The following is a 26,450-nucleotide window of genomic DNA, read 5'->3' as shown; positions in this document are numbered from 1 at the left end:
GTTCTGACGTTAGCAACTCCCTGTAATTTAAATGTAAAGACGAATGTAAACACAATTGTTTTCAGAGCCATCCATTTTGTTTCAATGATCGAGTTACTCAACTACCAATGAAAAGATTCTCACCTTTGGAACTACATTAACTGGCTGAAATCAATGTATGGGCGTAGAAAACATAGTCCAAGGGAGGTATGTAATGTGTCATCATGAGTAAATGTCAAACAAAGAAATAGAATAAGAACCATGGCCTTTTGCCTTGATCCACTCTCCATACTGTCAGCTCTTTGAAAAGCATAGTCTCATTAATCTTCTGTTTCACGGTAAAAAGGAACAATTCAACATTACACTGCTCCTTCGATAGCTCAGCTGGTAGAGCGGAGGACTGTAGGTTCACAGTAGCAGTTATCCTTAGGTCGCTGGTTCAACTCCGGCTCGAAGGATGTGATTTTCGTTTGGGTCATTTGGAACTCTTCAGATCACATGGATATGTAGAAAGTCGTAGTCAGAGATGTAGGGTTCAACCGAAAAAGAGTCTCCACGTTCTGACATGAGCAACTCCCTGTAATCTAAATGTAAAGATGAATATAAACACAACTGTTTTCAGAGCCATCCATTTGGTTTCAATGATTGAGTTACTCAACTACAAACGAAAAGATTCTCCACCTTTGGAACTACATTAACTTGCTGAAATCAATGTATGGGCGTAGAAAACATAGTCCAAGGGAGGTATGTAATGTGTCATCATGAGTAAATGTCCAACAAAGAAATAGAATAAGAACCATGGCCTTTTGCCTTGATCCACTCTCCATACTGTCAAGCTCTTTGAAAAGTATAGTCTCATTAATCTTTTGTTTCAGGGAAAAAAGGAACAATTCAATGTTGCACTGCTCCTTCGATAGCTCAGCTGGTAGAGCGGAGGACTGTAGGTTCACAGTAGCAGTTATCCTTAGGTCGCTGGTTCAACTCCGGCTCGAAGGATGTGCTTTTCGTTGAGATCACTGGGAACTCTTCACATCAGGTGGATATGTAGACAATCGTAGTCAGAGATGTAGGGTTCAACCGAAAAAGAGTCTCCACGTTCTGACATGAGCAACTCCCTGTAATCTAAATGTAAAGATGAATATAAACACAATTGTTTTCAGAGCCATCCATTTGGTTTCAATGATCGAGTTACTCAACTACAAACGAAAAGATTCTCCACCTTTGGAACTACATTAACTTGCTGAAATCAATGTATGGGCGTAGAAAACATAGTCCAAGGGAGGTATGTAATGTGTCATCATGAGTAAATGTCAAACAAAGAAATAGAATAAGAACCATGGCCTTTTGCCTTGATCCACTCTCCATACTCTTAGCTCTTTGAAAAGCATAGTCTCATTAATCTTCTGTTTCAGCGAAAAAAGGAACAATTCAATGTTGCACTGCTCCTTCGATAGCTCAGCTGGTAGAGCGGAGGACTGTAGGTTCACAGCAGCAGTTATCCTTAGGTCGCTGGTTCAACTCCGGCTCGAAGGATGTGCTTTTCGTTGAGATCACTGGGAACTCTTCACATCAGGTGGATATGTAGACAATCGTAGTCAGAGATGTAGCTTTCAACCATAGATTGGTTCAACCGATAAAGAGTCTCCACGTTCTGACGTTATCAACTCCCTGTAATTTAAATGTAAAGATGAATGTAAACACAATGGTTTTCAGAGCCATCCATTTGGTTTCAATGATCGAGTTACTCAACTACAAATGAAAAGATTCTCCACCTTTGGAACTACATTAACTTGCTGAAATCAATGTATGGGCGTAGAAAACATAGTCCAAGGGAGGTATGTAATGTGTCATCATGAGTAAATGTCAAACAAAGAAATAGAATAAGAACCATGGCCTTTTGCCTTGATCCACTCTCCATACTGTCAGCTCTTTGAAAAGCATAGTCTCATTAATCTTCTGTTTCACGGAAAAAAGGAACAATTCAACATTACACTGCTCCTTCGATAGCTCAGCTGGTAGAGCGGAGGACTGTAGGTTCACAGTAGCAGTTATCCTTAGGTCGCTGGTTCAACTCTGGCTCGAAGGATGTGATTTTCGTTTGGGTCATTTGGAACTCTTCAGAACACATGGATATGTAGAAAGTCGTAGTCAGAGATGTAGGTTTCAACCATAGATTGGTTCAACCGATAAAGAGTCTCCACGTTCTGACGTGAACAACTCCCTGTGATCTAAATGTAAAGATGAATGTAAACACAATTCTTTTCAGAGCTATCCATTTGGTTTCAATGATTGATTTGCTAAACCAAAACTAAAAGATCCTCCACCCTTGGAACTACATTAATTGGCTGACATCAAAGTTGGGGTGTAGAAAACATTGTCTAGGGGACGTGATGTGTCAAACAAAGAAATAGAACAAAAAACTTGATCCACTCCCCATAATTTTGGCTCTTTGAAAAGCATAGTCTCATTAATCTTCTGTTTCAGCGAAAAAAGGAACAATTCAATGTTGCACTGCTCCTTCGATAGCTCAGCTGGTAGAGCGGAGGACTGTAGGTTCACAGCAGCAGTTATCCTTAGGTCGCTGGTTCAACTCCGGCTCGAAGGATGTGCTTTTCGTTGAGATCACTGGGAACTCTTCACATCAGGTGGATATGTAGACAATCGTAGTCAGAGATGTAGCTTTCAACCATAGATTGGTTCAACCGATAAAGAGTCTCCACGTTCTGACGTTATCAACTCCCTGTAATTTAAATGTAAAGATGAATGTAAACACAATGGTTTTCAGAGCCATCCATTTGGTTTCAATGATCGAGTTACTCAACTACAAATGAAAAGATTCTCCACCTTTGGAACTACATTAACTTGCTGAAATCAATGTATGGGCGTAGAAAACATAGTCCAAGGGAGGTATGTAATGTGTCATCATGAGTAAATGTCAAACAAAGAAATAGAATAAGAACCATGGCCTTTTGCCTTGATCCACTCTCCATACTGTCAGCTCTTTGAAAAGCATAGTCTCATTAATCTTCTGTTTCACGGAAAAAAGGAACAATTCAACATTACACTGCTCCTTCGATAGCTCAGCTGGTAGAGCGGAGGACTGTAGGTTCACAGTAGCAGTTATCCTTAGGTCGCTGGTTCAACTCTGGCTCGAAGGATGTGATTTTCGTTTGGGTCATTTGGAACTCTTCAGAACACATGGATATGTAGAAAGTCGTAGTCAGAGATGTAGGTTTCAACCATAGATTGGTTCAACCGATAAAGAGTCTCCACGTTCTGACGTGAACAACTCCCTGTGATCTAAATGTAAAGATGAATGTAAACACAATTCTTTTCAGAGCTATCCATTTGGTTTCAATGATTGATTTGCTAAACCAAAACTAAAAGATCCTCCACCCTTGGAACTACATTAATTGGCTGACATCAAAGTTGGGGTGTAGAAAACATTGTCTAGGGGACGTGATGTGTCAAACAAAGAAATAGAACAAAAAACTTGATCCACTCCCCATAATTTTGGCTCTTTGAAAAGCATAGTCTCATTAATCTTCTGTTTCAGCGAAAAAAGGAACAATTCAATGTTGCACTGCTCCTTCGATAGCTCAGCTGGTAGAGCGGAGGACTGTAGGTTCACAGCAGCAGTTATCCTTAGGTCGCTGGTTCAACTCCGGCTCGAAGGATGTGCTTTTCGTTGAGATCACTGGGAACTCTTCACATCAGGTGGATATGTAGACAATCGTAGTCAGAGATGTAGCTTTCAACCATAGATTGGTTCAACCGATAAAGAGTCTCCACGTTCTGACGTTATCAACTCCCTGTAATTTAAATGTAAAGATGAATGTAAACACAATGGTTTTCAGAGCCATCCATTTGGTTTCAATGATCGAGTTACTCAACTACAAATGAAAAGATTCTCCACCTTTGGAACTACATTAACTTGCTGAAATCAATGTATGGGCGTAGAAAACATAGTCCAAGGGAGGTATGTAATGTGTCATCATGAGTAAATGTCAAACAAAGAAATAGAATAAGAACCATGGCCTTTTGCCTTGATCCACTCTCCATACTGTCAGCTCTTTGAAAAGCATAGTCTCATTAATCTTCTGTTTCACGGAAAAAAGGAACAATTCAACATTACACTGCTCTTTCGATAGCTCAGCTGGTAGAGCGGAGGACTGTAGGTTCACAGTAGCAGTTATCCTTAGGTTGCTGGTTCAACTCTGGCTCGAAGGATGTGATTTTCGTTTGGGTCATTTGGAACTCTTCAGATCACATGGATATGTAGAAAGTCGTAGTCAGAGATGTAGGTTTCAACCGTAGATTGGTTCAACCGATAAAGAGTCTCCACGTTCTGACGTGAACAACTCCCTGTGATCTAAATGTAAAGATGAATGTAAACACAATTCTTTTCAGAGCTATCCATTTGGTTTCAATGATTGATTTGCTAAACCAAAACTAAAAGATCCTCCACCCTTGGAACTACATTAATTGGCTGACATCAAAGTTGGGGTGTAGAAAACATTGTCTAGGGGACGTGATGTGTCAAACAAAGAAATAGAACAAAAAACTTGATCCACTCCCCATAATTTTGGCTGTTTGAAAAGTATAGCTTCGTTAATCTTCTGTTTCACAGAAAAACTGAACAATTGAGCAATGAGCTGCTCCTTCGATAGCTCAGCTGGTAGAGCGGAGGACTGTAGGTTCACAGTAGCAGTTATCCTTAGGTCGCTGGTTCAACTCCGGCTCGAAGGATGTGCTTTTCGTTGAGATCACTGGGAATTCTTCACATCAGGTGGATATGTAGACAATCGTTGTCAAAGACGTAGGTCCAGGCGAAAAAGAGTCTTCATGTTCAGACATGATTAACTCCCTGTACTTCATCTGTAAAGATGAATGTAAATACAATTTCTTTCAGAGCCAACCATTTGGTTTCAATGATTGATTTGGTCCTCCAAAAATGAGAATACTTTGACTTTATCAGCATCTCATTGAGTCTAAAAGAGTTTCTTCACAGAGATTTCTCATTGTCCTTTTTCACGACAGTCAACTTCATTCATACATAAGTGTAAATATAATTTCATGAATTATCAACTTTCCTCCTGATGGTAGAATCAAGTGGTTGTCCTTCTCTAGGTTCACAACATGGGAAGCATATTCATTAAACTGTAGATCTGTATTATCTGTTGTTGCATCTCCTACTACAGATAGGAGGCAGCTCAGGAACTACAGGGAAGTAGAGGAAAGCTTCCGATACACTAAGCCTCGCTTCCATTAAGCCAAATGAACTACTTTCAATACATGTACAATTATTACAGTATATTCACCTAGAAAAAGAAAATAACTGTGATCATGTGGTCCTGTGCTTGTTGTTATTCGTCCCTTTAGGGATGATAACTACATTAGCTACACACGAGGCTGGCTTTACTGACTGGGCCCCCCTATTGCCTATTGACCACCCCCACCTTCTACCCTCTGTGTATTGTGCATGTACCCTGTAGCCTCAAAGTCCCCATTATGTGCAGTGTGGACACTGCACAGAATGCCATATGTTACAGCTTTGTTATTTGCCCATAGACCATAGGAAAATCAGCACTTCTATGGAGGGACACTACATGGCCCCAGGTTTTTGTGAAAGGATAAGGCTGGCAATATTCAATATATTTGTTATAGTCAAAAAATCCCATAAAAAGACCAAAACCAACAGTGCGTTAATACCTGCCTACCCAGTCTGTGCTTCTCAGCCTCATGCCAATTTGTCCCTACTGTGATTAGAAATATTTAAAAATGGGCCATAAACATTTTTAAAAAAGAAAGTAATTTCCTAAAACAGCTGGGCACTAGTTTTCAGCAAAAGTAACAAGAGTAAATGGTACTCAAACACACATTTGGTGATCTAGTATTTTGCAGTAGGCTGGAGTATGTGACACTGACTCAAAGTGCATGTCTTCATGATAATGAACATGTCACCAAGTACAACAGTGTGGCTCATTGATGTTCATGATAGTTCTTGACAAACAGTGGATCTCTATAGCACAGACAAATGAGATGTATTAGATGTTGGTTTTGGTCTACATGCATTTGTTGACAGAAGTTGAGTTAAGCTACATCACGATAGCTGGCCAACCCCACTAACCTTAAATTATGATACAGGCCCCTGGTGATGTGCTTGTGTGGTGGTAAATACCTCTGAAAGCACAATGATATCATGAGTTTCACAATTTATTGACATAAAGTGTGGTACTGTGACAATAACAAATCATTTACAACAGGGTTACAGCAATGACGCTCGAAATATTCCATTTCCTAAGATGCTATAGTAGCTCTCTCCATACATTCTAGATTGCTGGCAACAGTTTTGGATAAACTTCTATATGTGGGAGTGCTAGAGTCATTGCTGCTTAAAAGATCAATTCAGACATGAAGTTGGGAGAATATTAGTTTTTAAATGCAAATCCACAGTCTAAATGAAAAAGGATCAAATGGACAGTGAGCTCATGCAGGCACATAAATTTATTTTTATATTACTGTGTATGAAAATAGTGTCACCAACACAACTGAAAAAAGCCTTTTCTGTTGAATAGATAAAAGGCTTCATATCATTTTCAGGGCAATGCCGAAAAGTTTTAAATTCATTAGCTACACTTACTACACCATCACTGGACTACACTGTACTAGGGCAACTCTGGGTCTTTGTGTGTATGCACTCTAATGTTCTATAGCACACAAAACGCCAACATTAGAAGGTTATATTGACACAAGGGTATTAAAACATAAACTTGGCATTTAATTTGCATGAATGCTTGGTCCTGTGAGACTGGTTTGGCTGACTAGCCACAGATTTAGACTGGCTTGACAACAATGGCATGAAGATTACAAGAACAACACTGGCATCAAAAGGAAATGTGAAACATTTAAAGCACATGACAGAATTGAAGCTACTGCAACAGTTAACACAGAGGTAGATGCACAATAAATACGAATGACAATATAGGTGTATAAAGCCGTGTACAACTATGTGGTTGCAGTAAACGGGGCTATTAAAATAAAAATACATTTGAAATTAATTAGCAAATATCATTCTTAAAATGGAGTGGCACTGGTGTGTGAACACATAATCAATAGCTGCTGTGGTTGTGTTGTGTAGTGGTTCCAAGCTAATAAGCAAAGATAAGATAATAATAGCAAACTCACAATTTTGTCCAGGAATGTAAACCCACAAATATACTATACGCTGAAGCTTCTTGCCTGTTCGACTGATAGTTCACATTTGTTGCTTCCGTCCATTTACATAGCCGGCAGACACACTCACTACACTGAATGTATTTTCTAACACGATTTTAAAATGATGTAAAAATTAGCTCTTTTATACCAGAGCAGTTCCAATAAAGTTGCTTCACATGGCTTAAAGTTTTGTTTGTTTTTTGAATTTACAGACAAGTGTGACTAGGTGGAGTACCAATCAATACAGAATGTGGTGAGTGCTGATGGAAAGAGATCTTTGTAATAAAGCCTTCTGTGTGTCCTGCTTCTATGTTTTACCACCTGCAGAGCATCACCGCACTGCAGCCATCCAAAACTACATGCCTCCACTCTGCCAGATAGACCCCAAACGGCAGGAGTCAAAAACATCAGATGTGTTAACAGATGAATGAAAAACATTGAGTAACATAATTCACAGGTGGGACGCAGCAGTAAAAGCTGGGGTTTACTAATTACATTAGAGTTACTAGTGCGCTTACTTATGTAATCTCTGGTCTTCATTTTCTTTTTCCAACTTTTTGGAATTTTACTTAAAGCTTTTCAATTATTGTACAATGTTTAAGACTCATAGTGGAAAAAGTAAGGTTTCTATCTAATGCTGCAAAAACTGTAAGTAATCCCATTACATACAAGAAGCTGTGTTAAAATCATGACAGGAAAAACAGTAAAACATGCTGCTGAATGCGATGTATTTTTGTTATTTGAGCAAGTCTCTATTAGTAACTGTAAGCCATGACTTCCAGGAGTCTAACCTGGTGAAGAACAGACAAACACATTACTTTTTTTGACTCTTAGCACATTAATGGTGAGAGGAAGAAATCAACACTGGTATTATTATGTGGGTACAACTGAAGCAAAGCCAGTATCAAAAATAAATCAATACCAAAAGAAGCCACACTGTACAAAAAAGCAACAACAATGGCTTAATGGAAACTGGGGAGATTTTTTTCCACTCAGGACAGTTTCACCATCAGTCACAGCTTTACAACATTAAGACACTAAGTTAAGGATGGAATGATAGACAAATTTTCATTGGGAAGTAAAAATCGAAATGGGGAGTTGGATAAGAGAATTCAATACTGCCAAAATAAAGGAAACATCAACAGCATGTTTAACCTCAGTACATTAGACATAACTACTTAACAGTGAAATTTGCCTTGTTGATACCCTCAGAGGAAAAATATTCCAATATCCCAAATTTAAAAATAATTTACTGTTTGGATTCCCTTGTTTTGGCAGTAAGCTCCAGGTGACAGAAAATGATAAAACACTGCTGTTTGTTGTCAGGATGAAGCAGAGTGGGTAAGTGTTAGAGCAGGTCAGTTCTTCAGCACAGAGTCGTACATCTGGTAGACATACTGAGAGACCTCAGGTGCCCGACACTTGAGAGACAGCTGTAAAAGCAGAGGGAGAACACAGAGTTACAACGGGAGACACCTTCACTCATACGCAGCCTGTCTGAAAGATGCTCTTTTCAGAGCCTAATCGCGTTTTTCTTTATATTGCTCATACTGCACACTTTAGGAATGCCAACACATGTGTTATTAGGCCTGTCACACTATTTGAGCTAAACCACACAATTTGAACAAACCATTTAAGAAGTCATGAGAGGACGCATTTTTAGGTCGTTAGTAAAACTATTTATATTAGTTATTGTTCTGCATGATTTGCTACTGATCAGTGTAGACAAATAATTATTAGAGACAGACAGCTAATGGAAGGTTTATGTAATGCATGGTGGATACACCATTGTTAGGAAAATAACTCTTGAACTCTTGATAATAGATTAATCATAGCAGCCATTTTCCAAGCAATAAGTGAAAAATGCTACTTATTCTCTGGTTCCACTGTCTTCAATGTAAAGATTTGCTGCTTTTCTCTGTTGTAGATCCCTGTACACTGAATATCTTTGGCCAGACCAAATAAGACATCTGAAGATGTCAACTTGGAAAACTAGGATGGGCATTTTTTTCACTACTTCCTGACATTTTATAGACTAAACAATTAATTTAAATGCCTCTAGAATTGATAATGAAAGTACTTCATTAGTTGAAGCCCTACATGTAATAGGTTCTGGTGTTCATTATACTTTTTTTTTTTAAAACCACATTATCAATGATTATCCAATATTGATGGCCATAGATTATTTAATATAGTGACTAATTTGAATAAAATGCAGACACCGAGGTATGGTGTGGTACGATTCCTTATAATTATAAATCACACATCACACAAGTTAGAAAAAGCAATGACACATGACCATGAAGTCAATTCTATTGTCTAGACTTTTGTACATTTTTCCTAAACCTTTTAAGACCTTGAGATTTTTCTTTGTTTTATTTTCTATCTCTTTCTAACCAAATGACCTGCTTTAGAGTTGTATAGTAAACCTAAATGTCACCATGGTCATTTTCCAAAGATTATGTGCAAATCTTTGGACATTAAACAATCATAAAGCATAGCTGAAGGCCAAATAGTAAACACTGATTGTAAATTATTTAATACTCTACCGTGTAGTTGGGGTTGCCGGGCTGAATGCGGAGCTCAGCCAAGATCCAGATGCCATTGGTTAGCTTGAGGGACTGGTACAGCATGTCCTGGCCTTCTACGTTTCTCTTGGCAATGGTGTAGATGTTGTTATTCTGCAGCTTCCCTGATACTGTGTCTGAAAGACCAGAATCAAGGTTACTTCTGGCAGTGAACACATCTCACTTGGTGCTACCATCTAGTTACTGAGCCACATGACTAACATGAAAAACAAACACACAGGAAGCTGCAATCACTATGGGTACTAAAACTAATACATACATGAGCTAATGCAAATTCTACCACTGGCAAAGGTTATTTAAGTAATTTAAGTAATTATTAGTTTTATATATTATATTACATTAGATTCTAAGTATTCAAGTAATTAAGGGTATCTTAGCTCTATGAAGATTTTAATGAATCGTGACTGGGGATACTATGATTTCAGAAAACCTGACCAAGTATACTACAACACTGGGCTCTAAGAAGAGCCACCAAGGGTTGTTAGTCATCTTGCTGCCAGGTAATAGTGGAACAATTATTAGCAGCTTATAAAAGCAAAGAGGTGAAGCTGTCCTTCAGGTACAAAGAAGAGGAAATGTTGAAGCATCCCAAGATAGGCATGTGGGTGGAGAAAGAAAACAGAAGAGAGAAGTGTGAGGTCTTTGGATGAGTTGTAGCCGGCAGCTGTCCAGACATGATTTCTAAAGACAGTTTTGAAGTCTTTAAAATGGTGCTTGGTGCAGTCCTGGAATGAGCGTACACATATTTTCAACATTGGGCCCGTGGACCGCTGAGTGATCAAGAGAGGACAATTGGTTGCATGAGAATTATTTTTCTGATTTTATAACCACCTATACTGCCTGAGGAAGAGCTGAAAATGTGCGGTCCAGTCATCTGCATTTATATTAGATAGTTACATCTCCTGAACAGAACAAGTAAAGACAGATCAGAAGGGTTAGGGTTTGATGCCACTGCAGCAATGAAAAAGTAGAAAATGCTGTAAATCATCTTAACGAAGTAATTTGCTTTAAGGCAGAAAATCAACACTCCTAATTGAGCAGTGAAAGCATCCATTTAGCCATACATCATATTTTTTGTATATTTATTATATTAATATATACATTTTTAACCAATTATTAATCATTTTGACATAGAAGACAAACAACCAAAGAATCTCGAGATTTTCAAATCTGTTTTGAAAGGACTCGACATTACGTCAAGAGAATGTCCCGCCATGATGTCAGTGATAAAAGAACATGTGCTTTGTTGTCAAGAATTCTACCTAGTTTTAAAAAAAAAAAAGTGTCTACAGAGTCACAGACGCCAGCATGACAACTTAATGTCGCATATACTGTACCATGGTGGAGGGGCATAAAAACTGCTACGTAACTGAGGGCACTTAATTCAAAAACTTGCCTACCTGCATTTAGGTGGCACTCCTTTATCTGATACTGTAGCTCATTCTCATTTGGGATGTCTTTCCAGGTAGCAAGGAAAACCTGTCGCTCTGAAGAAGGAAAAAAACAAACAGTCTCATCAACATTAGACCAACAATTGATTTCTGCAGGGAAAAACACTAGATATTATTGGTTGAAGTAATGCAAATAATGGCCAGTCTTTCATCATATTGTGTATGTAGACATCAAGTGCACATTTCAGGGCCTTTTACAGAGTTCTTGTTTTAAAATATGCCAGATCCATTCTGTTCAGGCTTGACTGTTTCGTTTTCGTAATCCTAGATGTTCAACCTTGAATTCCACTTCTTCAATTTTGGTGTCTAAATTTGGTGGAATATTTCATTGCCATAAATTAAAGATTCAGTGGTAACTCAATTTAGCAATTAGGTTTTCAGCTGCTTACAGGAAAAACCCTTACAAAAAAATCTTCCATGGATACAACTCAAATCTGTTTTTGACGAATTGTATTCTGTATTTTCAGAAATGTCACAGTGGTGTTTTCTATCTATTTTCTATATATTATTGTATAAAGCATTTCACGTCCAGTGTGAGAACTAATGGGGTCCAAACATCTGAGACCACTTTCAGTAGTAGTCAGTAGTCTGGACCCTACTGTATATGAATAAACATTTTCCAAATATTTCAAATATTCCATTTATTGAAAATATACTGTATATTCCATATTTATATATTCCAAATATTTTATTCCTGGTTGTGGACATCATTTACCATTAATGTCATGGTGTGATAGTGATGGTGTGAACAAAGATGTGATGTTGTTTTATAAAGTGGTGAGTAACAATCATACCCATTTTTCCATCCTCAACAAAGAATACATTGAGAGGGATGAGTACGCTGAAGTAGAAGACGTCGATGTTGTTCTTCACAGCCACCTGTGTGCAAGCAGACAAAAAAAGAATGTGAGTTTCACATTAGAAAACTCAGGTCTAACAAGCAATGTTTAAACACTTGTTATACTTGTTCTGTGTGGCTTTAATGTTGTTTAAATTATCATCATTACGTCATTTGACAACAGAAATTGTTTAATTTCATATCAGCTCCTTCTGTCCTATTTGCACCAACTGCTTTGCAAAATAACCTACAAAAGGTAAACTCAACATCATTCTCCTAAATAAAATAACCAGATTAGTAGGAAAGTAAGATCTAAGCCAATGTATTTGCTGTAACAATGCACTTGCTTGTGGAGTTAAAAAAAAAAAAAAAAAAAAGCTTTGGAGTTGTTGGAAGACGGACTAGCTGCTTCCCTCAGCTTGCAATTCTTGTTCAAAACTGGTGTTGCCAGAAAATTATATCTACTGCTTGTTAAGGAGAAAAGAAGAGATGGAAGCAAAAAATGGGAGATAATGTTATAATCAAGTCACAGATTAAGTAAGCTAAACAGCCAGTGAGAAAGCTTTCTCTAACTAACTGTCTCGACTCCTGATAGTAACCTGGCTGGGTAAAACGCTTCCGGACATACATCAATAAATAGAAGTGATAATGAGCCACAGATGCTCAACAGCAGCTTAGTGACAGTGTGTTGTGCTATTGTTCAAATGTATGTTGCTGGTGAGTGACTTCTTCTGTTACCTGCAGATTATTGAGTGGGTCCATCTTCATGACAGGCCCAATGGTGTTGAGAGGCAAAGAGATCTCAATACTCTGGCTGGGCATCAGAGGAGTGTGAACAGGCAGAGGACTGGTGGGGATCACCCCAAAACTACATGTAGGAAACAAACAAACCGACAAACAAAATTGGTGGCTTTCAGCACCTGTATTCAGCTATAGTATATACACTCAGCTGCCAGTTTATGAGGTACACCAAGCTAAAAGTAAAGCAGCCAATATAACTGCCCCACTGTTTTAGAGAGATGTTGATTCAGCTTTACGGTAGTGATATTGTAGTTGAACTTAAGTTTTTCCTGTGAGTTATTTCACTGACCTATTCTTGTTGAACTGGATAGCGAAGTCGGTCATGTGTTGCAGGGCCTTGTTGGTGAAGGTCATGTCCATGTACATGTGGCCCTGGCGACGAGAGAAGGTTCCGGAGATCTCCAGTCCCTTGGCTTTCACTGCAGGCAGCCACACCTGTTTAATATTAAAAGGGCAAAAAACAGAAAATTAAAATTGCCGCAACACAAAACACTGTCATTTGTGGATTATTTTGTAACGTCTCAGTGGTGGATAAAATAACTGTCATTGTAATCTTTCCTGAGTTTTAAGTCTGATCTCATATTATTACAAAACACAGTGCAGTGTTTTGGCTTTAGATGAATCTTTAAACTCATTGGATCCATTACACACTGGACTTGTGGATTGCATTTTATTCTCTCACTGGTACGTGAAGCAATACAGCCACATCAAAGCAGATGTGTTTTTAACATAGGGCCATTTTCAGTCAGAACATCAAGTTAGTCTTTTGCATTGCCAGACTTTTGATGAGCAGAATACAGTCTGATCCACAATGTTCACTATGTGCTCAACCAACAAAACCTTTTAATTATTACTAGAGAAAAACAGACCTCAGAGGGATGTACTGGGAACTTCATTAAAAAAAGAACCTTCTCTTCAAGTATGGATAAAAATGATTGATGATTGAAAATGAGTCTGAAATTATTTGGAAATTCTGAAAAGCATAAATAAGACTAACAGTACTAGAGTCCAGGAAACTTAAAAGTGAGATTGAGTTGACTGCCTCAATGGTTTACTGTAGCAGCCCAGTTGGGACAACATGTAAGTTTACAAGTACTTGATCCTTTCTAACACACTGGAAAGAGGCAAGAGTCACTCTCTTACCTCTCTAGCGTGTATGTGAAAAAGCCATGCACCCTCTGAAAAAGTTATCACAACACTAAGTAGTGTGACGCACTTTCTAATTTGTATGCTGCGATTAAGACATAATTCTCTTCAATTTCAAAGCCAAACCTTGCTGAGCCTGTTTAAAGGAAAATTTCAATATACTTCAACCTTGCATATTTCTCATAATCATGACCATCAATGATCATTTCAAACTTGTCTCTCAGTCTGACCATAAGTAAACACAGAAAGTAGCCACCTGAAACAACCATTATTTCTTCATTTTTCACTAAACTACTCCCTTTATTGTGAGCGATGCATCTATTATTGTCTGAATGTATGTTACCCACTATTCAAGTGAATTCTGGCCTACTTGCTGAGACATTGTGTGAACTTACTGCTTTTGTGGCTATGTAGCCTCCAGTGGTGATGGCCATGCCTGTGGAAAGCTCAAACAAGTCGTTGAGGCCACTGCTGACAGCTGGAGGTGCTGGTGTAGGTGATGGAGCGAAAGTACTGGGGACAGATGAGGGGATGAAGTTCTGTCCCACCTAAAGCAATCACGAGAAAAACACACACACACACACACACACAAAACACAGAATTTAAGAAATCATAATTTTAGTAAGCATCACTGGTAACTAAAAATCACACTGGAAATCTAATATCATGCCAGAGGTAGAAATAATTAGTAAAACTCATCAGTGATTATGAGAAAAAATGAAAGTTTCAATCATATCAGGTTTACGTGATTAGCCAAAAAAACCTTATGAAAGAGAAAACGTCAACAAGATCAATTAAATGATGTGAGTGTTAAACAGCAAAGCCAGGTTTAAAAACTTCATGAAAACTTGAAGAAGTTGGTTTGAGAGTGTGGTGGGTTAAATTCAGGAAGCATGCAGCATGCAGACAGGCAGGCTGTCAAACAGAAGGGCTTGACTTACTGCTGGACTTCCCCCAACACCTCCGCCCAGGTCTCCCCCCAGCTACAGGAGAGAAGAGAGGACCCCAAAGACAGCATCCAAACATCACAGACAGACCAAACACACAAACAAAGACAGAGACAGAGACTTTCTTAGCAACCGCAACCCATCAAGAAGGAGCTCTCACTTTCTGGGAAAATTGTATCTCCACAGGGTATTTTAGACATTAAAATAAGGCTTTAAAAACTGCAACAAGATTATCAAGAGGTCCAGATATTCCAGGATCTTAGAGAAGTGGAAAAAATGACGATTAACAGAGTGAAAATTCAACAAGGATGGAAAAATACTTAAGTTTATTAACATTAATTTAACAAAGTTTTCATGGCCAGAGTAATTTCTGTGTTATGTTACACAGAATATAAAATACAGCAAAACTACAAAAGAGATTATTTAGCTATTTTAAATACAAGCATGAACCTTAACACTCCAAGAAACAAAATTTAATTTACAAAGAGAAAGAAATTTACTGTTGAAAGATAAAATGTCTTGAGCAATCTTTCTCTTCCTGCTCAAAGAGTCAATGGGCTGTTTTTATGTTCAGCAGTAAGAATCAGAGGAAGGAGCAGAGTGAATCCAAGCCAATATTTCAGCATATATCGCTTTCTACTGGATAAATGAGGAACTATTGCCAAAATGCTGATGTAAAGATTAAAAAAAAAAAAACAGCTAAACTGCAAAACTCTCTCCTCAGAATCACACTACAGTAGTGTGTTCCCACACTATTAGATGATCCTGTCAGCTTGTGATGACCATGAAAGGCAATTAGCTTTTAAGAGCATTAATCAGCTCTGATAAATGATGTTGAGAAGAGTTCAACTTATAAAGAGACAAAGCATGAGTTGATCCATTGTAAAGATTTAAATGGTGTTATTCTATATTTTTTTTAATTTTCAACAAATCCCACGAAAAGACTAAAATGTACAATGTGTTCTTCTCTCAGTTCTTTTCTGACCTCCCAGCCATGTCTGCGGCACTAGGCCCCAAATCAATTGTTTTTTTGCAGTTTTTAATAATAATTTTTAAAAAAACTGAATGGAGATACTCCTATATGGAGAAATACTGTGTGTATGTCAGAGGATAGATGTGTTTTGTGTAGTTATTGCAGTACAGACTTTGTGTTGTGAGCGCCTGTAACTTATTGCCCTTTGGACAAGCCATGCCAAGCCTTGTTCGAGATAAGCAGTCCCACTGGAGAGAGAGAGAGAGAGAGAGAGAGAGAGAGAGAGAGAGAGAGAGAGAGAGAGAGAGAGAGAGAGAGAGAGAGAGAGAGAGAGAGAGAGAGAGAGAGAGAGCTCACCAAGCTGTCCAAGCCTCCTCCCAGAAGATCCACTGCACCCATTTGCATGGAAGAGACCTGGGGCACATTGACTGGAGGGCCCAGGTCCAGGTTAAGCAGGTCACCCAGCAGGTCACCCTGGCTGGGGATCACATGTGGCTGGTCCATGGCAGCTGCTGGCCCACCGCTCACTGGGCTCTCACCTGTATCAATGCTGGCACGGGAAAAACAACAGACCAGTCAGAAGGGGCATTTAACTGCTCAGACCAGCTTGTTTTTAACACAGCAGTTAACTGAGCTAACCGAGGGTAGCATTTCAAAGCAGCCGTCCGAGCTGTTAAAACGACTCTGTCAATCTTTTTAACATCCTCAAACAGTCCCATACCAAGGTTTTAAGTATGTAATAGGGCGTTTCAGTAACCTCAACACCTGGCTCTCCTTTGTATGTGACACCAACAGTGCATTTTAACAAATTTAAACCCTTCTGGCAACATGAACATTTTTTGCTGCTGATAGTGTCCATTTGAGCTGGCGTGCGGGTGCTTTCTACCAACCTAGAATACAGCATTTACCATCCTCGCACTCCTACGTCCACCTGTCCATCACGTGATCACAATGAGCCCCTCCATGGGTCCAGTGCAGACCAGTCTGTCACAGATTGATGAAAAGTTTCAATCTGGCTTCAGAGCAAACCATGGCACAGAGACAGTTCTCAGATCTCAGATTAAATGCTGATTGTGGAAACACATCTGTCCTTGGTTTACCTTAGCGCTGCCCTCGACACAACTGACCATGATCTTTTACTTAGCCGTCTTGAGAAATGGGTTGGTCTGTCTGCTAAAGTTCGAAGCTTGTTTAAATCATACATTACTCGAAGAAAATTCCATGTCAGAAATGGGGAACACATATCTGAAACAATAAACAATGAATAATGTTTTGTGAAGACATTGTCCATTTCATGATGATTTTAAAGTCATATTCAAACCAATGCTTAACATAAACATAAACATAATTTTGCAAAACCAGTCTGCCGGTTATTTTTATCATTTATCACTGTATGTTACATTTCTGTGCTGTTATTCAAATTAATTTTAACTGGACATTCTGTGACCAAGTGAAACCTTCCATACACAATTTCCTGTTCATAAGCAGCACTGGATCCTCTTTCACAAAAGACATTTCTTCCCTGTTAAATATCTCTGAGACGTGGCGCAATATCTTCAGGGTGTTGGCCAATGCAGTTGGCCCAGCATGAAATGTGCTATAAAATGTGGACTGGAATGATTGTTAGTTTATTTATACTCAGTGTTGATACGTTTTACGCCAACTGCTTTAAAAACCATACAACATTGCTTAAGAGCCGATCTGCATGACGGTGTTCACACAGATGAGAAAACTGGTGACATGGCAAAAATGGCTTTAAATTGTTAGTGAAGAAAATTTTTTAATTTTATATATATTAATGTTGTAACTACTACTGATTTCAACATCACCTTTAACTTAGACACACAGCTCACAAAGAGTGGGTGATATGTATTAAATCATCTATCACAATTTATGTAAACTGATTTAACCAAGTGCAAAACTGATTTAACCAAGTGCATGCTGCACATTTCACAGAGAGTACAAAGAGGCCACATAGCAATTAGGCCAAAGGTAGTCAGATCATGTGAGTGTAATCAAAAGGCGCACAACTGCCAAGTGAAAAGTTGAAATGTGGGTCAGTCATAATGTGCATAGTGTTTGTGTGTCTGACCTGCTGTGCTGGACAGGAAGGTGTTTCCTGTGGATTCCATGGCTGCCCTCCACAAAGGCGCTGGGGGGTTTGTGATAGACAGAGGCCAGAGAGCCAATGTGGCAGATGAGCTCATCCAGCAGAGTGGGCTCAATCAGGTCTGTCTCCTCTGAGATCAGGGGCTTTTCTGACAACACCACCTCCTTGGCAGTCACAGGGTCGGTGGACAAAAGACGCCAATAAATGTAGCCCCTGTCACGCAGGTCAGGGTTGTCAGAATCCTGCAGAAGAGGCAGAGAGGTCAGCGCACATGCTGTAATATTGATTGCTTTGTTACAGGGAAGGAATTACATCTTGAGGGCCACAGTTGGACTAGCGGTTGCAATGGTGGTAGCTAAGAGGATTTAACTTGATTAAACAAAAAAATGGAAGATATATTGATGTTAGAGAAAGCTACAGTATGTTTCTAAGCAGGTGCCTCTAAAACATGCAACATTATCCAGCAGTGAATAAACAGATCATCAAACAGATGTTAACATGCACCTCTTCACAATAACTAACCTGAGTGGCCAGACTGAGGACCTGCTGCACCAACTCCTGAGTCTCTGATGGCTTCTTAAGGAACAGCTTGACAATGGCAGTCAGCAGAGTGAGCTGGACCTGTAAATGAAAACATACAGCGTTGTATTATGCTTATTTTCAGTGTACAATGCCTCACAAACTGCCACCCCCTTGTCCTCACTGTGGGAGATGGAAGCAAGTATGGAAATACCCAAACAAGATTATATTTTGTTAATGCATACAGGAAAACCACTGTACATGCTCTACTGTGTGCTACACAAGGACATACATGTATTAAATCACAGGTACCTCGAGCTGTTTAACAGGGCAGGGTTGAAAAAAAAAAAAAAAGAATCACATTCGTTTAACTTTGACCTACCATACTTTCTGTACCTTCTGTACACCTCACTTTATTTCTAGTAAAATCCTTTCTTGCTTTGACAGTGAACTCACCTGAGTGCTCTCATCATGGAAACCCTCGAGGAAGCTCTCGAGCAACTCATCAGCGTTGTCGATCCTCTCTGCGTACTCGCCGACAATCCAGATCATGGCGGCACGAGCATCGGGCTCATCCAGAGAGTCAAGATTCTCACACAATGTGGCAATGATGCTTTCATACCTGGAGAGCACCAGTATCTCATTGGTCAGAGAGAAATTTTACAAGCACCTTAACTTTAATGTATGATGTAAAATAAAAGCTAAAGCTAAAAAATGTGCATTAGATTGAAAGATTGACTAATTATCCAGCATAAAATGGCTGGACATGTGCAAGCTGCAGTCCTGGATGGACTATGTCAGCTAACAAGTATATGTAATCGACTGGTTAGTTAGTTGGTATTAGTTGATTAGTTCTCAGGCGTTCAGTGGGAAACATACTTGTTGGGGTACTTGCGGAAGATGTCCCTGATAACCACAATAGCCTCCTGAACCACGTAGTTGACCTTGGTCTGGATCAGGTCCAGCAGGGTGCTAACACAGCGCTCAGCTGATTGCTGGAGATGAGGAGGACAGAGGCACCATGTCACCATGTCACCATTACAAGCTCATTATAATATGACAGTAATAATACAATATAACTTATCATTTCAATTTGTTTACACTGGCAAAGGGTGATGCTTCATGAGAGGAATTTATTTAACACATAAATGGAGTAAGATTGGAGATTGAAATTTCAATGAGGAACCAAAGACATAAACAACATCAATCGATACAATACGAAATTGATTAATATATATTGTTGATACTAGAGAAGATTTAATGTGGATTTAAAACTTGAAGCTTTCAGTGAAAAACAGATTTAGAATTCCTGTTGCACTGCAGCAAAAAGGTACACACAGGGCAGATGTATTTGAATGATATTTGATATTATGATATTTCTACTAACATAATACTTTGGTGACGAGACTGACATGAATTAAGATTCTTGTGCTCGGGGGTGCACATCAGACATCTTTAGCAAAGAGATCAGTGATGGTGGCATTCCTTACCTCCACTTTGATGGCACAACGTCCGATGGCTCGCACAGCCTTGCGCACAAAGTCAACATCCACTTCTGTGGCGTATTCCTTCAGTTCAGCCAGCACCTGAAAGTGACAGATAACGGCAATGAAATATACTGTGCGTATTAACAACAACACAAACATACAGTATATATACAGTATATATCGATATCAATTTTGTGACAGCTTACCTTCTCTTTACATTAGACAACATGATTCAAACAATAAAAAGTTAATCTTTTAATCTGGTTCAATTCTATGCGGCAGTATACTGTACCTAGTGGTATATACACACAAGGTACTATGCTGAAATACCATATTGGTTCTTTTTAGACCTGACCGGCCCAATACCATTCTGAAATTCAATAAATGTCTCTCCCTGCAATCATGTACACATGCTAAATATGCCCTCTACCCAGATAGAATATATATTACTTTAAAACATAATTGGTAAAGACAACAAAACCCTTTACAGCAAAATTATTGTCTATACAAAATTACCACATAGTTGTGTTACCTGGGCAATGTTGGCCTGAGAGGCCAAGCGGATCATGATGTCCAGTTTCTCCAGTTTCACATAGATAGGGTCATTGTACTTGACAAAGAACACCTTGATCTCCTGCTTCAGGATCTCAGGCCTGCAAACATTAACACATTACACACAAGACTGTGATCCAATAGCACTGAGGAATTTGGGTATGTTTGTACTCCAGAAGACATAATTATCTTATTGACCTGAATATATGACTATGGCTTTCCATTGTCAAAATGACATCTTACTGTAAGACTGTGGCATTTTGGATTGTTTGTTGCCCTCATGCCGCTAGTCTAGCAAATTTCTACCTGTACATGTGATGAGTGTCTACTAAGTTGATTTATACTTAAAGAATATCATGTTGGAAGGTGATGAGCCCAAAAAATATGTTAAAACAGTATATTGACTACATTATTTAGTTCAAATTTATTTTAAATCTTAATTCAAAAAAAGTTTCTGCCAAAGAGGGGGTCACCTTACATTCAGGCCAATATGATATATCATGGGTAACAGCAAATGAAGTCCACTAAAGGTAAAAAATACAACCCAATTTCTGGTGTTTGTGATCACACACCTTTTTTGGACAATCAGGTTGATGTTCCTCAGAGCCACATACTGGACCTCAGGCTCTCCGGAGAGCAAGGTGACCAGTGGTGGGGATAGCTTCTTCAGCAAGGTGTTGTAGTAGTCAGAGTCCTTGGGCAGCAGCTCTAAGAACTTCATCAGCACCTTGACAGCTGACAGCACCACTGCTGAGTTGGCATGAGACAGCCTGGGAGTGACACGCTCACAGATGCTTTGAAAAGGAAACAGGAAAAGGTGATAGTCAGTAAAGGAAATTTAACTAGTTATATTTAAAAGCATTTTATTTTGTTGACTACCTTTGGGCCTCACGCTCATCCTTGGGGTTATAGTTGGAGAGGCAGTCCAGAATGAAGATCTGTCCCCACTCTGTGCACTCGTTGAGGGCCGTCAGCAGCTTATTGATGTTCTGAGGATTGAGGTCCAGCAGGTTGCTGTTGGGATGAGACTCGCTGATCTCTGACAGGGCGGCAACTGCATTGGCTACAACCTGAAAGACAGAGATGGTCTGTGATGAGAGTTCTGTAGCTATGAGAACACATATACATGCCAAAATTTTATGAAAATCTAAGAAAATGAAACCTGCAGTGAAAAAACACTTCCCATCATCAGCCTGACACCTACCATTGGATTTGAGTCAGCAATGAGATCTCTCAGAGAATCCAGGAAGCCCTGGTCCTCCACCATCTGGGCATTGATGTCATGAAGTTTAGCCACACAAACAGCTGCCGTCTTCCTCACATACGGGTCCTCATCCTTCAGGCACTTCCTCAGTGGCTCACACAGGTACTCAGTGATCTTGTCCACCCTGATGCAGCCCATGGTGCGGACAGCCAGAGCTCGGATGAGAGGGTTGGGGTCCTCACAGTCCTGGAGAGCATTGCAAGCAAGGCAGTTTTGGCTTGAAACTGATAAGATTTCATTGGGCAATCCAATATCTTTCCATAACTAAGTCAGAGCAATTCCAAGGCATTGTGAAACTCATTACTTTACTTATCTGGAAAATACATCTCAAAATGTATGACAATCTTAACTTTTCTTGGCCTGGGGGACTGACAGTGTACACAATGCCAGCAGCTACATTTGAAAATGTATTTTTTTCTCATTTGAGCATGGATGGGAAAAAAACAGCATTTATTTGCTGGATTTATCTGCCTTATTGTAGATCTAGTCAAACGTTAGAAAATCCTGTCAGTATTAACAGTTGAAAGGGCCTTGCCTTGACAAAACTGTTGACGGCCATGATGGCCATATCAGGCTGGCTCTTGGCGTAGTTCATTAAGTAAAGGTAAACCAACTTCTTCAGCTCCAGGTTGTCGGTCTGCATGCAGTTCACCACATCTGGGAACAAAGAACTGACAGAAAAAGCAAAATGAATTACTCAAAGCTTACAGTACACGGTTTCAAGGCTGTTCTTATGTTAACATCAAGAGCAATGTGATAAACAATTCACCCAAAAGGCCAATATATATATCCTCAGAAGTACTGTTTGATAGTAGACAGCTCATCCTTCTGATGGGGGTCCTCATTTTTGTAAACTTAGAAAATAGTAATTTATAGAACTTATTCATAGAAGTTTCTGGTTTATGTCAGAGATCAAATTTTATACTGTACCTTACATCCTTGCCAACAGTCATGGCTGCAATGACCTTCTTCACTGCCTCTTTTCGCTTCTCCTTCTTCTCATTGTTCAGCTCTGCCTTCAGTTCAAAGATCTCCCCTGACAGAGGAATCACAAAGAGTGTTGGCTGCAGCACAGTTTGAGCACACTGTCAGATAGTGGCAAATAAGATGGTTCCTCTAACCTTAAAGCTACCGGAAGTGGAAATTAAAGAAAACTGAATTTTTATGGGTTAAATTAGTTATTCACTGGACAGACTGAAATTTACAAATAACAATGGTCTAAAGAGCTAGTCAGATTTTTCAGCACCACTGCCGTCCTTACTCACCCTTTTTGTTTGTTGTGAAATATTTTGAGTCCGTCATGATTGTGGTCCTTTAAATCTGTACAGAAGAAATACACAAATTTATCCTATTAGCAAAATTTGTATTAATGATTCCCTTTAGCCCTTCCCAATTTCCCTTTTTGCAAAGAATGATAGTTTATTTCTTAATTCAATATCCAGATGTTTTTACTGTTCCTTCCTCCCTGAGATGGTGTGTGACTATGAGGCATAGCGATGATCACATCCCACATTAGCTCCATGAAGCTGAGCCATTTAGTTTATCTGTGTTGCCTCCAAATTTATCTTACCACTTTTGAGCCACTTTTTAATGTGGCGCAGTCAGAGGAGACCATCTTTCCCATATGTCAGTTTATCAAATTTCTGCCCTTAGGTTTGTTCCAGTCAGCTGTAAGTGCCATTATTGTCAATTGGAAACATGTCGGAGCTACAACAGTTCTTCTTGTGAACCGGTAGGCCATACTAGCTCACAAAATTGGACCGCCAAGTCCTGACGTGCACTACAAATCATTTCTAATCTTTGGTTGCAACACTCACTAGCAAGTCCCAAACTGCATCAGGGAGCAATGTCAGTGCTGTTCAACGACAGCTTCACGATGTGGGTTTCCATGGTGGAGTAAAAGCACACAAGCCTAAGATCTCCACGCACAATGCCAAATGCACATCACCATTTGACATTTGGGTGGCAAAAATATGATATGATTTGACGAATCAGCTTGGATCATTCCAGATTTGGAAGTCGCCATGAGAACCCTACCCAACGAAATGCAGTGCCAACTATGAAGTTTGGTGAGTAGTTCCAATAATGGCAATTCTTAATAATATTGTAGAAAAGAGTGCAGCAGGGAGAAGCTCTTGACTGTTGCCGTAGCCACTGGCTCTGATCACAGGGTGAGTGGGTGTGCCCAGTACTATGACTGCCTGTATGTGGCTGAAGGGGTGGGCGCAGCTTAGGTGCTGGAAAAGAACTTCATTCACAGTAGGGCATGGATAACAGGTAAATTTTGTGACACTTAACCAGTCATGTCAACTTAAAGATAAATGCATTTTATCTTAACTCGAAGTAAAGCCCTGCAATTAGATACGCAGTAATATAGCTGTGTTATTACCATAACGTTTGTTATGTTACGTTGTGGATGATATATGCTCGGAAATTGGTATTAACAGCAACTAAGTCATATTGTTGTGATTAGATAATGGTCCAAAGTTAACTTAGACAAAAATATATCATGGTTACTGGAAGTAACTCCTTTACAAGTCTCTATCATTGCAATGTTAGGATAACCAGCAGAGACTAATAATTATGCCTGACACAAGTAGCAGGTTTGAAACCTGGCAGGACTGTCAGACTTTACAACAGTCCCTTGGCCTACTATCATACATACACACAATGTTCCAACCTCAAAATTGGAAGCACACAAATATGACAATGTCCCTTGTGACCAAGGTCAATAAAGAAATAGTTTTCCCACTTTGGTGTGGAAGAACTTAACAGAGACAGAGCTCTGGCCTCAACCCCATCTTATATCTTTGGAATGAACTGGAACACTGACAGAGAACCAGACCTTATCGCCCAAAATCAGTTCCCAACCTCACTAATGCTTTTGTGGCTGAATGGGAGGAATTAATCCCTAACAGCCAGCTAGGTTCCACAATATGGTTAAATGCCTTCTCTTAAGAGTGGAGGCTATTATATCAACATAAAAATTAAAATAAATGTCAACGGCGGACTGTGAACAAACTTTATGAACAATTTGGTGATATTTTTATTTTTATAAATCCAACAGGGTACTGATGTTTTTGTACCGTTTGTAAGATGCTACACAAATATATTAAATATACAAACGACATCTTACGGTAAGACTTTGTCTGCTTCAATATTTGGCTTTATCTTATAGGGTTTACTTCATTACAAATGTTAGCAAGCTTGCGTTACGTAGCTAATAACCTGGTTATGGCTTTAACGTTAACAATTAACCGTGGCTGTTATATGTTAGTTATATATATCATCAATTTCCTCGTTAAACAATCGATAAGCCTGATTAGACGTGGCAATTACGACAAAGTGTTTCTGACCATGACAACGTTTGATTTCTCCAGCATCAAGTTAGCTACAATGAACTATTACCACAGCAATTTAACTTTGCTAACGTTAGCTTACTGCATGCTAAATGCATCAGTTAAATGATTGCCGCTAACGCTAGCCCAAGACTAGCGATGCTAGCTGGCTAATAACGACAAACTTCAGACAATATCGACTGTGGGATAACGAGCATCAGCAGGCTTTTCTAATCAGGTGTGACTTGTAACGTTACAGTATTAAATCGGACATTAAAACAGAAGTAACCAGCGGCCCAGTTTCCATTGCTGCTGACAGGAACTATGTTAACGTTAATGTAGGTGATGACCTGCCCAGCAAAATGATCGACACGAAATCACACACAAATGCCAATGACGTTACAATAAATGTGAATTGTAAAACATTTCATATACCTGGTTGAGTGTATGTCAGCGGGAAAATATTAAGTTACAGTGGATGTAAGACGCAGGTTGGTCCCTTTGCTTGGTTGGAGAAAGATGGAGAATCTGGATTGTGATGGTACGTTCACTGTCGCCGGAAACTGGAAAGCTTCTCTCTTGAGATTGAGCCTCCAAGGAAGTATTGGCCGGGTTGTGCCACAGACAAATTCGATTGATCCAATGCTTTATGGGTGGCTATTGTTAGATTTTATATGGTTTGGATCTGCGAATAGTGGACAGGAACTAAATGTATGTGTACGCAAAGAACCGGACAAACCACACACAGCAAGGTAAACAGGGGCATTGACACCACCCATAACCTACGGCAGACAGTTGCTGTGGACAGATCATTCTGTTCCACTGTCGTTTAGATCCACACGTTATATTATTTAGTGGAAGTATTATATCTTAATTGAGATTTAAATGTATAGGCTATTCAATGGATCTCGGGCGTGACTGGTCATGGTACTGCAATTTCCCATAGTTATGAATGTAGCACGTGAGGAAAGGTTCGGTTGGGATCTCAATGATGTCCTGACTGTCAGCGTGGAAACCAGGCACGCGAGTATTATCAGCAGTACTCATTTCAAGTCTTCAAACTAAAAGTACTCATTGTACAGAATCGCTGCTTTGGAGTGTGATAATATTATATCCTGAAGTGACTGTATTATATCATTAGACTATTATTATTGACTTATTAACATGTACACAACTTGTAAATGTTGTAGTAGGTCGTGATGGAGATAATATTGACTACTTGTGTAGTGTTGGGTAATT

General features: G+C 39.3%; 1 protein-coding gene and 9 non-coding genes across 11 annotated transcripts; 9 read left to right on the top strand and 1 right to left on the bottom strand.

Moving 5' to 3' along the window:
- Positions 1-348: 348 nt before the first annotated feature.
- trnay-gua (transfer RNA tyrosine (anticodon GUA)) lies at positions 349-437 on the top strand. Its single transcript is given in 2 exon segments — positions 349-385; positions 402-437. It is a non-coding gene; the product is annotated as a tRNA-Tyr (tRNA).
- Positions 438-886: 449 nt separating this feature from the next.
- On the top strand, positions 887-975 carry trnay-gua (transfer RNA tyrosine (anticodon GUA)). The gene is given in 2 exon segments: positions 887-923; positions 940-975. It is a non-coding gene; the product is annotated as a tRNA-Tyr (tRNA).
- A 448-nt stretch (positions 976-1,423) lies between these two features.
- On the top strand, positions 1,424-1,512 carry trnay-gua (transfer RNA tyrosine (anticodon GUA)). The gene is given in 2 exon segments: positions 1,424-1,460; positions 1,477-1,512. It is a non-coding gene; the product is annotated as a tRNA-Tyr (tRNA).
- A 464-nt stretch (positions 1,513-1,976) lies between these two features.
- trnay-gua (transfer RNA tyrosine (anticodon GUA)) lies at positions 1,977-2,065 on the top strand. The gene is given in 2 exon segments: positions 1,977-2,013; positions 2,030-2,065. It is a non-coding gene; the product is annotated as a tRNA-Tyr (tRNA).
- A 430-nt stretch (positions 2,066-2,495) lies between these two features.
- trnay-gua (transfer RNA tyrosine (anticodon GUA)) lies at positions 2,496-2,584 on the top strand. The gene is given in 2 exon segments: positions 2,496-2,532; positions 2,549-2,584. It is a non-coding gene; the product is annotated as a tRNA-Tyr (tRNA).
- Positions 2,585-3,048: 464 nt separating this feature from the next.
- On the top strand, positions 3,049-3,137 carry trnay-gua (transfer RNA tyrosine (anticodon GUA)). Its single transcript is given in 2 exon segments — positions 3,049-3,085; positions 3,102-3,137. It is a non-coding gene; the product is annotated as a tRNA-Tyr (tRNA).
- Positions 3,138-3,567: 430 nt separating this feature from the next.
- Positions 3,568-3,656, top strand: trnay-gua (transfer RNA tyrosine (anticodon GUA)). Its single transcript is given in 2 exon segments — positions 3,568-3,604; positions 3,621-3,656. It is a non-coding gene; the product is annotated as a tRNA-Tyr (tRNA).
- A 464-nt stretch (positions 3,657-4,120) lies between these two features.
- Positions 4,121-4,209, top strand: trnay-gua (transfer RNA tyrosine (anticodon GUA)). The gene is given in 2 exon segments: positions 4,121-4,157; positions 4,174-4,209. It is a non-coding gene; the product is annotated as a tRNA-Tyr (tRNA).
- A 430-nt stretch (positions 4,210-4,639) lies between these two features.
- On the top strand, positions 4,640-4,728 carry trnay-gua (transfer RNA tyrosine (anticodon GUA)). The gene is given in 2 exon segments: positions 4,640-4,676; positions 4,693-4,728. It is a non-coding gene; the product is annotated as a tRNA-Tyr (tRNA).
- A 1,451-nt stretch (positions 4,729-6,179) lies between these two features.
- Positions 6,180-25,788, bottom strand: ap2b1 (adaptor related protein complex 2 subunit beta 1). 2 transcript variants are annotated; one of them, XM_056397202.1, is made up of 22 exons: positions 25,647-25,788; positions 23,139-23,193; positions 22,804-22,909; positions 22,409-22,544; positions 21,814-22,059; positions 21,489-21,679; positions 21,182-21,403; positions 20,590-20,710; positions 20,061-20,156; positions 19,450-19,565; positions 19,027-19,192; positions 18,574-18,672; positions 18,034-18,293; positions 16,299-16,491; positions 14,963-15,004; positions 14,417-14,569; positions 13,165-13,310; positions 12,813-12,942; positions 12,031-12,115; positions 11,186-11,272; positions 9,747-9,901; positions 6,180-8,630 (listed from the first exon to the last, which is right to left on the bottom strand). In XM_056397202.1, the coding sequence occupies exons 2-22, from the start codon at positions 23,173-23,175 to the stop codon at positions 8,556-8,558; spliced, it is 2,862 nt and encodes a 953-aa protein (XP_056253177.1). In that variant the 5' UTR covers positions 23,176-23,193; positions 25,647-25,788; the 3' UTR covers positions 6,180-8,555. The 2 variants fall into 2 exon arrangements, with proteins under 2 accessions (XP_056253177.1, XP_056253178.1); XM_056397203.1 differs by lacking the exon at positions 14,963-15,004.
- Between the last annotated feature and the right edge of the window lie 662 nt (positions 25,789-26,450).

This window comes from Seriola aureovittata, chromosome 15 (genome assembly GCF_021018895.1).
Source record: "Seriola aureovittata isolate HTS-2021-v1 ecotype China chromosome 15, ASM2101889v1, whole genome shotgun sequence".
Taxonomy (NCBI): Eukaryota; Metazoa; Chordata; class Actinopteri; order Carangiformes; family Carangidae; genus Seriola; species Seriola aureovittata.
Note: the sequence above shows the minus strand (reverse complement) of the source record. Positions and strands in the feature narration are given on the sequence as shown.